General features: G+C 51.1%; 1 protein-coding gene across 2 annotated transcripts in view; it reads left to right on the top strand.

Moving 5' to 3' along the window:
- Positions 1 to 1,277: 1,277 nt before the first annotated feature.
- The window catches only part of TMEM255A (transmembrane protein 255A), a 56,440-nt gene continuing 46,310 nt past the window's right edge, over positions 1,278 to 11,407 (top strand). Inside the window, exons 1-2 of one of the 2 annotated variants that reach the window (XM_040468045.1) lie at positions 1,278 to 1,473; positions 8,092 to 8,234. In XM_040468045.1, coding sequence (XP_040323979.1) covers positions 1,416 to 1,473; positions 8,092 to 8,234 — 201 coding nt within the window. In that variant the 5' untranslated portion in view covers positions 1,278 to 1,415. The remainder of the gene's footprint in view (positions 1,474 to 8,091; positions 8,235 to 11,407) is intronic. The other variant, XM_040468046.1, reaches the window with a different exon arrangement.

Raw genomic sequence — 11,407 nt, 5'->3', positions numbered from 1 at the left:
TGCTGCTGTTTTGAGACCTCAAAACCGCCCTCTGGGCTGACAACATAGTGACTGGGGTCTAGTGGGGTCTGGAAGGACTGGTTGGGAAGGATTTTGCTGTCCTCCAAGATCAGGGCCATTCACACTTCACCCTCAGTTTCCCTTAGCAACCCCCCCAGTGGATTCTGGCGGGCATGGCTTGTTCATTCTTTCCAAAGTTCCTTGTGTTTTCATCCTGTTGCCCTTCTTAGGGCTAATGAGTTACTTAGGTTTCCAATATGCTATATAGAGTAATATTTCTTTTCAGCTGCCACCATAGGAAGAGCACTAACCTGGGAGTCCAACAGATCTATGTTCAAATCCCACCTCTGCCACTTACTGGCCTAGTGGCTGCAGGAAGTGTTCATCCCTTCTCGGAGATGCAGTTTCTTCATCTGTAGAATGGGAGTATTGATACTTCCTCTTCCTGCCTTGCATGGCTCTTGTGATGAGAAAATGAGATCATCGACATAAAAGCATCTTGACCAGAAGCACAAACCGAGGTGGTGCTGATGCCGAGTCATATTTGCTTTAGCTGAAACTCCTTCTAGCTCTTAGGGGGCTGTTGGTTCTAGAATTCTCACATCTGGTGAATAAGGCTGTGTTCCCTCTCTCCATCTCTGCATAATTTTATACACGCTGGTCACATCCCTTCCCAGCCTTCATCTTTCTAGACTAAAGAGTCTGCGTTTGTTTAATCTATCTTCATATGGCAGCCCCCTCTACCCTCCCCCATCCCCTTGATTGTAGAGTGGCCCTTCTCTGGATCATCTCCAGCTCCATTATGTCATTCTGGAAGCACTAAGACCAAACCTGCACAAATGTGTGTGTGTGTGTGTGTGTGTGTGCGCGCGCGCGCGCGCGCGTGAATGTGTGTGTGTGTGTGTGTGTGTGTATTCATCAGCCCTAAACCTCTGACTCTGCCCCCTCCCCAGTTATAAATCCTAGAACAGGATGCTTGCCCAAGACCCTCTCTCCAAACTACAGAGAAGGCCGGTTGGCCCCAGGCTGTAGCCTCCCTCTCTTTCTCTGCGCAGCCCTGGCCCCAAGGGGCTAAAACGGCTCCCTGTCTGGCTTGGGAGGCTGGGAGGTGGATAACTAGGATGGGGGGGCCGAGGGGGAGGGGTGGGGGGGGTCTTGCGCAAGCGCACGCCGCCGCTCGGACCGCCAATGCTGCTGCCTCCCGGAGCAGAGGGAGGCAGAAGAGGAGGGAGGGAGAAGAGGGGAAGGGAGGGGGAGGCGGCACTTGGGCTGCAGCTCGCAACCAGAGGCAGTCTCTCTCTGCTCTCTGGAGGGACGGGGAGCGGCAGCCGCGGAGTAGGATGCTCTGCTGGGCGCCCTGAGCCGGGGGCGCGTGAAGCAGCTTCGGGGGCCGGGGCCACAGGGCAGCTTTCACCATGCATCAGTCCCTGACTCAGCAGCGGTCCAGCGACATGTCCCTGCCCGATTCCATGGGTAAGTCCAGCCGCCCTTCCTAGGGGCGGCGGCAGCTTGGGGTGAGTGCGCTGCCCTCTGGACCACAAGCGCCCCGGCCGCCCCCGAGAGCCGGGGAGCGGGAAGCGGGGCCAGGTAGGGGGTCCGAGCTCCCCTGCGTCTGGGTCGCCGACCAGAGCCCCAGGGGAGCGGCCCAGCGGGGGCGGGGGCGACGCGCGGAGACTGGAGCGCCAAGCTTGCGTCGGAGTATCCCTGACCCGGAGTGCGGGTGTGTGCGTGTTTGTGTGCGGGCGCCGACAGACTTGCAGCTGGTGGTAAATTCCAGCTGTCTGGAGATCCAAACACTTCCCTGCAACCTGCGCCTTCGCTTTCCATTCGACGCTCCCTCTTTGCAAAGTCCCCGTCACTTCTAAGAGCTCACGACTAACGACAATTAGGAGAAGCAGAGTCCTCGCCCCCTCCCAACTCTGTCGAAGCTGCCCAGAAATCCAGAGCTGCAGTGGTGGTGGGGGGGGGGGGGGGCACGCTCCCCCCTCGCGGGGGGGGGGGTTGGCGCGCGGCCGCCGCCCCCCCCCCCGGCCGCGGGGGGTGCGCGGGAGGGGAATTCCTAAGGAATCACTCAAGACAGCCCAGCCCTGCAGTCTGCAGCGGCAGGATCAACATTCCTTGAATTTGATTCCTGTTCTGCTCCAAATGCACGGAATGTGCGTGAGTGTGAAAAAAGAGGTTGGGGAGGGGGGAGAGATGAGTGAGAGCGCGAGAAAGAAAGAGCGAGCGCGAGCCCGCGCATCTTCTGAAGTAGCGCTTTCCCTCTCGGGGTAGAGTGGAGGGGGGGAGACCCACTAGCCTGATTTGGTTCAACACTTTTCCTCATCAAACCTGGGGGACAGCTCATCAAATCAGGCACCAACTTGGCTGCCCCTCAAAGCTGCTTTTTGGTAGTTACAAACAAAACACAAACCCAGTCCCCCTCAGCTGTTAGGCACCTTCCCAAGCCCTATGATTTCACTGGGCGGAGAAATTAATTTGGAGCCCAGGAGAACGGGAGGAGATTGTCAAACCATGATCCCACCTAATCTTAAAATTCGCCTCGGGTACACTTTAACATAATCGAATTATCTCTTGCCAACATACTTTACATTCTGCAAATTTCCTCCGTCCCGAATTCCTGCCACCCAGTCTGCTCAGGTCTTCTCCGATGAATTTGCGGGAACATCTCAAAAGGAGGGGGCGGGGAGAGGGTTGAACCCCCTGTGTGAGCTCCTTACTGCCTGCAGAAGGCCCGGTCTCCACAGAATTCGTTCACCGGAGGGACCCCAGAAAGTGTCATCTCCTAGATGGTGAGAAGATTCGTATTTTCAATGGTTTTGCATATGCAGTATGAGAATTTGCTCTTTTTTATTTTTAAGGGTGTAGTCATTTGCAACGTGGTCCAAATGAGGCCAAGGACTTGGGTCCGAATCCAGAACCCAGCAGTACCAGACTCCCCCCAGCTGTCTTTCTAACACGACACACACACGCGCACACACACACACACACACACACACACGCGCGCGCGCGCACACACAGGCACACAGAATGCACTCCTCACCTTGGCCAGCTGTGGCGCCAGCGCAGCCCCTGGCTCCCCGACGCCAGACTGTTGCGCCAGGGAGGGCCGGGTGGAAGAGTGCGAGGGCCCGCAGCGCCCATTCCCGCAGTGGGCCACAACCACCTGCAAAGCCCGCCCCCGCGTCTGGCCGTCTGCCAGTGGGGGAGTGGGCAGGTTAGGGGCCCGGGGCTTAAAACGTTGCTACTTGGCACATGGCTCTGTGGGCTGGGAAACAAGATGAAGAGAGTTCTTTCTTGGGCTCCCGGGGGCCCTCAGCCAATCTTGGCGTTTCCCGAAAGGTCTGCGCAACAAGAAGCTGAGTGGGCTTCTCCCAGCCCAGACTCTACACTGCGGGGAAAAGAATCCTAGATCCCTCATAGACGCGCGAGCCTGCTCCACACATCCCGCTTTGTAAAGTCTGCAGACCCAGGGCACTAGCAAATTCCTGAGTCGAGTGGTAACCCTGGATTTCCAGTTTGGACAGGGGAGTCTCCCCGGAGTTCCCTGGCTCGGGTCCCGCACAACCCAGGCCTGAATCAGCGTCTAGGCTATTTAGGAGCTACTCCCACTTAACTCAGCTCTGGCAACGCCACCTTCCCTTGCATGGGGGGTGGGGGGTGTGTGGAAGTGGGGGGGTTGTGTTTCAGCCCCCAAGGGGCAGCATTTCTGAGGGGATTCCCTCTGCAGGCAAGACACAACTGCAGCCCAAACAGTAAAATTTAAGACACACACTGCACCAAGGTGCCTGCATCTACGTTTGCTGGCTGCCTGGGGATGAACGGTTAGTACAAGTCTTGGAGCAGAGCAGGCGCTTGGCAATATGAAGATGGTAATTTGACTCCGGCGCCCCTGCATCCCCTTCCAGCAAACCCCCTTCTCCCTTTTGGCAACACCGCCCCCAGGCGCTAAGGCACCTCTACTACAGCGGGCACTCCTCTCCCAAATAACACATTTGTAATTCACCAGTGACCTGGGACATCTCTGATCAAAGAACTGCCAGAGGCGGGGTGGGGGCGGGGGGGCCCCCACGCAGGATATCAGCACCCTTAAGAAAATGTTTGGGAAATTGACGGCCTTGAGGCTCTTGCGTGGGCAGGCACCTGTTTCCACCGATGTGCAAGGCTGGGACTTCCTGGGACCCTTCCTGTGTGGCAAAGCTGACTCAGGTAAGCAAATCCTAACTGGTTCAAAAGATGAGCCCTCCAAATTAGTCAGTCGTCAACAACATGGTGTATAGGACAGGCTACTGGGCCCCTGTCCTTGCTGCACGCGATAGCGATTACACACCCTGTAATCAAGGGGGTCATCAAGAGCTGGTACAGGTAAAACAGGAGTAAGCAGAGACAATCATCCCACCTTCTGGCAACCCACATCTCCGTTCCTGTCATATACACCATCTTGGACCTGGATTTATCATATGACTTGTGTGCCAGACCCCCAATTTACAAGGGTAATCAATTTACCATTGATATATGTATTGAATAAGGTATACAGGAATTCAGGGACATGAAATAATGAGCGATTAGAATAGAGTGAGCTTGGTAAGAAAACTTTTGGAGGAGGTTAGTGTTGAGCAGGTTTTAGGGGAAGGGAGGGACTCAGATTCAAAGACCGCAGTGCAGGTGGGGTATCTGACCAAGGGGGAAACCAGGCTGTATCTGGAAGGGTGGAGGCAGCAAATAATTGGGCGCTTCTAGAGCTGAGTATCCTGGTCGTCACGAATCTGGGGTGGAGGTGGGGCACTGCAGAGAGGGAGGGCCGCAGTAGCTCTGCAGGGAAGCTGCTGGGGGCGGAAGGGGGGCAGGCAATGCCCATGACGGGATTTCAGACTCTCCCACTGCTCTTGGTTGCAGGGGTGGTTGTCGTTGTTCAAACAGAAATCTACTGGGCGCCAAGTCGTTGGGCTAGTGAGAGACATTGGGGTTTTGTGACATTAGTTGACCAGAGGCTTTTAGTTCTGGGGACCCGTCAGGTATACCCTAATTTAAAAAATCAATCCTATGAACACAGCTTATATTTATTCACACAATTCCCCGCATGCCTTTTTGATTAGAAGGGAAGACATTCTGATATGTTGCCTCTGGTTTATTCAACAAGTATTGACTGCTCTCTAAGTATCAACCACTACGATAGGCACTGTTTTCTGGTACCTCCTGCTTTATTTAAGTACCTCCTGGTATCCAAAGTTTTTTGATATGTTGATTAACTAAACAAAGTCGGAATCAGATGTTCCTGTGTTCGCGGGAACATCTAGGGCAGGCCCCCAAACTGTACCCTAATAAGAATAGGGCTTCCTTCTAAAATGAAACAACCACCAGGAATATGTCCTAAACGGAAACAGTTTACCTTTAGTAGCCTGGACCACACGTTCAGAGAACGTTCATCTGCTCTAAGCAGATGTGACTTTTAAGTCAAATTGACACTAAAGATAAATGGAGAGGTGACTCTTCACTTTTCAAAAGCATTCACCCCGCAGTTCCTTATGATGGTCAACTCCCCAAGTACAACTAGAAATAATTTCATCTTCCACAATTATAGTCCTTATAGTGTAAAGTAGGGAGTGACTTGGGGGAGGGTGTGTGTGGGGGGGGGACAGAGAATAGATATTCAACCTAGTGATGAGAGAGTTTTCATGGGACTTTTCAAAACAAATCCTATTTGGAGGCAAGGCCCCTGGAAATCTGTAGGATCTTTGCCTGGGTTTCTCAACCGACTGGATTTTCAATTCAGGTTCTCAAGCAGGAGAAAAAAAAAAAATAGATTTTCAAATGACACCATGTGGTTTGCTGAGTCACTTTTCTGACCTGGCTCCTGTGCTTTTAAGAGCTAGAGTGATATTTGCAAAGGAGACCCAAGAGCTGTGAATAGGATTTAAAGCCACTTGGCAGGGAAGGAGTGGGCAGGCGAGTGATACCAAAAAAATTAGAAAGACCATACACACACTCCCTCAATTTAGTCTCTAAAGTTATATGTTTTCTGTGTGAAGTGTTGAGACACTTTTCGTGCGTCACAAAGATACCCCTGGCGGCTCCAGATGTTTCCTCACTGTGTTTTGCTAATTTGAGGCAGGGGAGGGCTCAGATGGGGTGAGCGACAAGAAGGCAGACAGAATGGAAGGCGAGGTAGGTAGGTTTATGTTAGAGCCCCTCTGTTCACCGGGAAGCATCTATCAACAAACAGACTCAAGGACCCTGGTTTAGACACTCATTTAAAGGAACCCCTCGAGATCCAGACGGAGGCTAACTAACCTCCGGGCGAACAGAAAATAAATCCTGCCCCCCTCCCCCCCCCCACCCCCCGCAGTCCGCAGCTCTGCTCTTGGTGTTTCCACCAGTCAGCCCGCCATTTGCATCCCAAATAGCCCTCTCTCACGAAGGGCCCTGATGTCACAGGTGTCCCCAGTGGTCCTTTATGCTCTTCCCCGTGGAGGCTGGACTCGGGCCCCACTGGAGAGGAGCCTTCATCTCCCAAGTCTCCCTGCCTCGCCTCCCAGGGCGAGATCGGGGTGCCTACAAGCGCTCCAGCCCCTTCTACATTGCAATGTGTCTTAGAGCGGGATCACATTAGAAATGACCCTGATGAGTCACGTCGCTCACTTTCCAGGCTGACGTCAGGGGAGACCGCCGGCCCCTCCCACCTCCCTTGGAGCCCTCGGCGGGGACGGCCCCGGGGAAGACAAGATGGACGGTGGAGCGAACCCGGGGTGGCGCGCTCCGTCCACCCGGGAGGGCGGATCTGCTGGGGGCTGCGCGGGCCCGGCCACAGCCCTGCCCTCTGCCCTCCTGGCCTCGGGGTCTCGCTGCTTGTCTCGCCTCCCTCCCCCGTCCTTCGTCCCCGCTCCTCTCCCTCCCAGTGGTGCGGTCTGGGCGGCTTCAGAGGCAGCTGCTGCCCTGAGGCCGAAGTGAGGCCTCCCGGGACGGTGGGGTCCTGGGAGCGGCTGCTGGGGGCCTCTTTGGTCCCCTAAACGCCAGCCAAGCCACATGGGTGGGTGACCCCCATCGTAAGGCTCCCCGCCGCTTCATCCGTCTCACTAGAGAACTGGACGCCCCTACCATTCCCCCCACTTGCTTGGTTTCCCGGAGCGCAGAGGTGAGAACTCATCCCGGGTGGTCCCCGTGGGGAGTCCCTTCCCCTCGCTGGGGAAACAACGTTGGTGCGCAGAGCAGTGCTCGATTCTTTTCCAAAAAAATTATATTCAAAAGCGAGTCTCGATACCATTTTTCTATCTGACTTAATAAGCCTGTTTTCGGAAAAAAAAAAATACTGGTTTGCGCTATCGTGTCTGATAAGCACTGAGTAGGAGAACGGGTTTCTTGTCATTTATAATATTTATGTCACCCTCACATAGGCCTAAATGTGTGTAAGTTATAATCTTCCCCATCTACCTCCCCCGATACATATCTTTGTGGACTAATGGCCTCCAAACACTTACTTTATTACACACATTTGTTATGTGACAAATCTTGCCAACACACCATTTTAAAGTTTATGCGCGAGGTGGCAAATGTCAGAAATAAGTGAAAAAAAGAATCCCAGTACCTGGCTTGGTTGTGATATTTACACTGAAAATGAAATTTCATGTCTCCGGCTTATAAAAAATAACCCTTCTTAGTTGCATTTTGGCTTTAAAATATTTTCATTTAATGCCTCCATGCGTACACTTCCCATTTATCATAGGCCTTGTAATTTGGCCTTAAAAAACACTCTACTAAGTGGGTACGACACATCTTTCATGGAATAGCAAAAGCACAAAATTTGTTGTGGGGTTTTTTTTAATGTAACTGCTAAGATGCCGTCTGTTCATTTTCAAACCGGATATATATATATATATATATATATATATATATATTTTTTCTTCTTGTAAACGTGGCACCTGATGATTGCAAAATACCGGAAGCTCCATCCCTTCCCCATAATTCCCCTCCCCAGAGATAACCCCAGCTACCAGTTGGGGTAGGAAAGGAAGACCTTCCCAGTGATTTTTCCCTTTAAGTCCGTGCCCTTCTCCGGCCAAAATGAACCACTTCAGTTTCTCTGTGTGCTTTCAGGAGCCTTCAATCGAAGGAAACGAAACTCCATCTATGTCACCGTGACTCTGCTTATTGTGTCGGTGTTGATTCTCACGGTGGGCCTTGCCGCAACCACCAGGACCCAGAATGTGACCGTCGGAGGTTATTACCCGGGAGTTATTGTAAGTATAAAAGGCCTAGGTAGGTCTCAGGGGCTTGCTGGCTGCGGTCTTTCGGGTTCTACTCGGAGGGTTTTTGACTGTCTGAGTTTCCAGTGTTTGCTCAGGTTTCCTCCTGTATATTTCTCTGTATGTGTACAGAGAGGAAACTCGGGGCCCGTTAAGAAGAGCACTGGACTGAGAGTCAGAGGAATCCCAGCTGTGTCCCTAATTAGCAGTGTGCTGCTGAGCAAGTCACCTCGCCCTTTAGGCCCGTGGTTTTCTGGTCTACGAGGTGTCACCAACCAGCAGGGTTAGCTTTAGGCTAAGGTCCCTTTCTCTCTGGGCACCTGCTTTCCCACGTATAACAGGCGTCACCTGACCCTACCTGAAACCTGAGGACGGCTTGACACTCTGACCGTCAGCGCTGACCTCCAAAGTGAGCCTGCATTCCTATCAGGAAACACATGTGGAACATTTACTTCTAAGATAGGTATATTTATCCATTTACAGGTTTTATACATGTTCCTAAAACATACAGACATGGAAATTCAAGAATTAGATTCAAAAGAAATAACTTTTATTATCCTCATGCTAACTTCAAAGAATGACATACACTTCGCATGAAGTCGGTCATTAAAGGTAGTGGCTATGAACCCTTATTTCCAGTAGCCCGCTAGGTCATTTTGAACAGTTTTGGCTGACTTATCAGGTACAATTAGGGTACCGTGGGCATCATTTTTGGAAATTTTCAAATTGGGGTAGAGTCGACACACAATATCACACTGCTTTCTGGTGTACGATATGGTGAGTCCACATCTCTCCATGTTATGCTGTGCTCACCGCAAGCGTAGCTGCCCGTCTGTCACCATACAGCGTGGCGTCATTGTTTTTTTAATGTCGATCCCACTGTGTAGCTGACAAAAAGCTCATCCCGAGACAAGTGTCAACTGTGCCATTTTCTTGTGGCTCGCTTCTGCTTACTTACATTATTAGGGTCATCTTCAATTTGCGGTTTCTCAACAGGAGCCTTTCCAAACCACCTGTCCATTTGATAGGGACCAGTTTAGTTAAAGCTAGATAACGCAATCCGGGCACACGTCAAAAGCCCCGCCATCAACTGGTTGCTGCTGGGATCGAGTCTTTTCCTCCCTGCAAGACGGGCTGACCTTGTTATCTGACGTTCACACCGGGGGAGGGCGCCAGTGACAGTCTGTTTATTGAATATTTGTACCGCTTAATTTCTCTTACTAGTTTAGATAAACAATAAATAGGAAATAAGAGTTCGAATAGTTTCTTAGTGTACATCAGTGGATTGTTGCATCCATCACCAGGGTGCGTGGGATCCGCTCTGGAAACCACTGAACTCTTGACATACAAAGCCTCATTTTATAGCAAATCATCGTGTCGTATACGTGACATAGATACAATTTCTTTTGTCATTTATACTTCAATAAATCTGGGGAAAAGAAGAGGAAAGAGAAACAAAAACAAGCATGAGCCTCATTTGGATCGACACACAAGCGGCTGCTGATCCCAAAAGCCTAACCCTAGAGGTAGGGTCATATTTTCACCATCAATTATGTAACTTGTCAATTGTAAGTGATTATAGAAAACAGGGAGGAAGTTTGGAGGTTTAGGATGGTTCTTTTATGTACAGTTAGTACAGCAAAGAGGTCAGATGTGTTTGTGTGGTTGTTGTTTCTCTTTTTTCTTTTTTTGAAGAGGTGGGCTTGGAGAGAGAAGTCAGGGAGAGGAAAGGATTAAACATGGATGTCTTTGACAAGCCCAAGCTGCTGCGAGTGACCAAGCCTGACGAGGGTTGCCTAGGCCACGGATTCCACAGTCAGCCTCCTCAATAGCCCTAGCTGGCTGGCGCCAGACGTGCCTCCCACCTCCCACAGGCTGCCTGGGAAGCTCCTTCGCCGCTCTTGGGCAGGCAGGGCTCCCTCCAGCCAAGGGCAGGTGTCCCACAGACACCCGTTTGGTGCCCTCTGTTAAATGCGTGATGTGAGAACTCGCCCGGTCCACTTCCTGTGGTGAGGCAAGAAAACCAGTTGTCAGCAGAATTGGGTTTTATTTTTAAGCACAAGCAAGGGGGGCGAGGAGGAAGGGGGAGGTAAGATTGCATTTTGGTGGCTTGGAAAAGCAATTTATAGGGTCTGTGTGACTTTGTGTGCTTCAGGTAGCTGCGTTTTGGAAAATATTTCTGACGGATGAACAGATGCTCAAAGCCAAGAGTCAGACTCCCCATGGGTGAGGAAAAGGTATTTTCCCTGTCATTTAAGAGTAGGAACTCCTATTCTAGAACAGTGGCTATGAACCTGCTCTGTAGAATAGCTGCCTGTGGGTGGCTAGGTTGGAATGCATTAACAAAGGAAGGAGGGCGCATGATTGTTGGTATTCGAGGAGTACTTGATGTTCAGCAAGCTCGGGAAGTTGAAGGGGTGCGTGCCTCTGTGTATGTGTGTGTGTGTGTGTGTGTGTGTGTGTGTGTGTGTTTCACTAAAAGCTAATATGGAAATGTTAAGAGGAGAACCATCCCTAACAGACAGTGTGCCCCATGGTTTACCCTTTAAAAATGTGCTCTTAGAGTTCCTGTAGATTTGTTTCTTTAAAATGGGTTTTAGGGGCACCTGGGTGGCGCAGTCGGTTAAGCGTCCGACTTCAGCCAGGTCACGATCTCGCGGTCCATGAGTTCGAGCCCCGCGTCAGGCTCTGGGCTGATGGCTCAGAGCCTGGAGCCTGTTTCCGATTCTGTGTCTCCCTCTCTCTCTGCCCCTCCCCCGTTCATGCTCTGTCTCTCTCTGTCCCAAAAATAAATAAACGTTGAAAAAAAATTAAAAAAAAATTAATAAATAAAATGGGTTTTAATTATAGAAAGTGAATGGGGAAGATTGCAGATTGAAAGGCAGAAAAATCCATTTGGGTTTAGAGGTCAAATCATGTTGTAACAAATACAGTGACGACTCAAGCCTCTGAAACAGCGTGTGCCTGACAATCCAGATTTATCCGGGAGTGGGATGCTTTCGCTCATTGACCCATTTGGTTATTAGAGAGGTAGGTACTGTATAAACTCTAAGCCAGTGGTTTCCCTACTTTGGTGTGCAGAAGAATGACCAGATGAAGCTGTAGGAAATGCAGACCTGAGGTCCCTACCCCCAGACATTCTGGTTTGGTAGGTTCGGTATGGCCCA

This window comes from Herpailurus yagouaroundi, unplaced genomic scaffold (assembly GCF_014898765.1).
Source record: "Herpailurus yagouaroundi ecotype Mexico unplaced genomic scaffold, PumYag 67641, whole genome shotgun sequence".
Lineage (NCBI taxonomy): Eukaryota > Metazoa > Chordata > Mammalia > Carnivora > Felidae > Herpailurus > Herpailurus yagouaroundi.
This window is presented reverse-complemented; position numbering and strand designations above follow the sequence as displayed.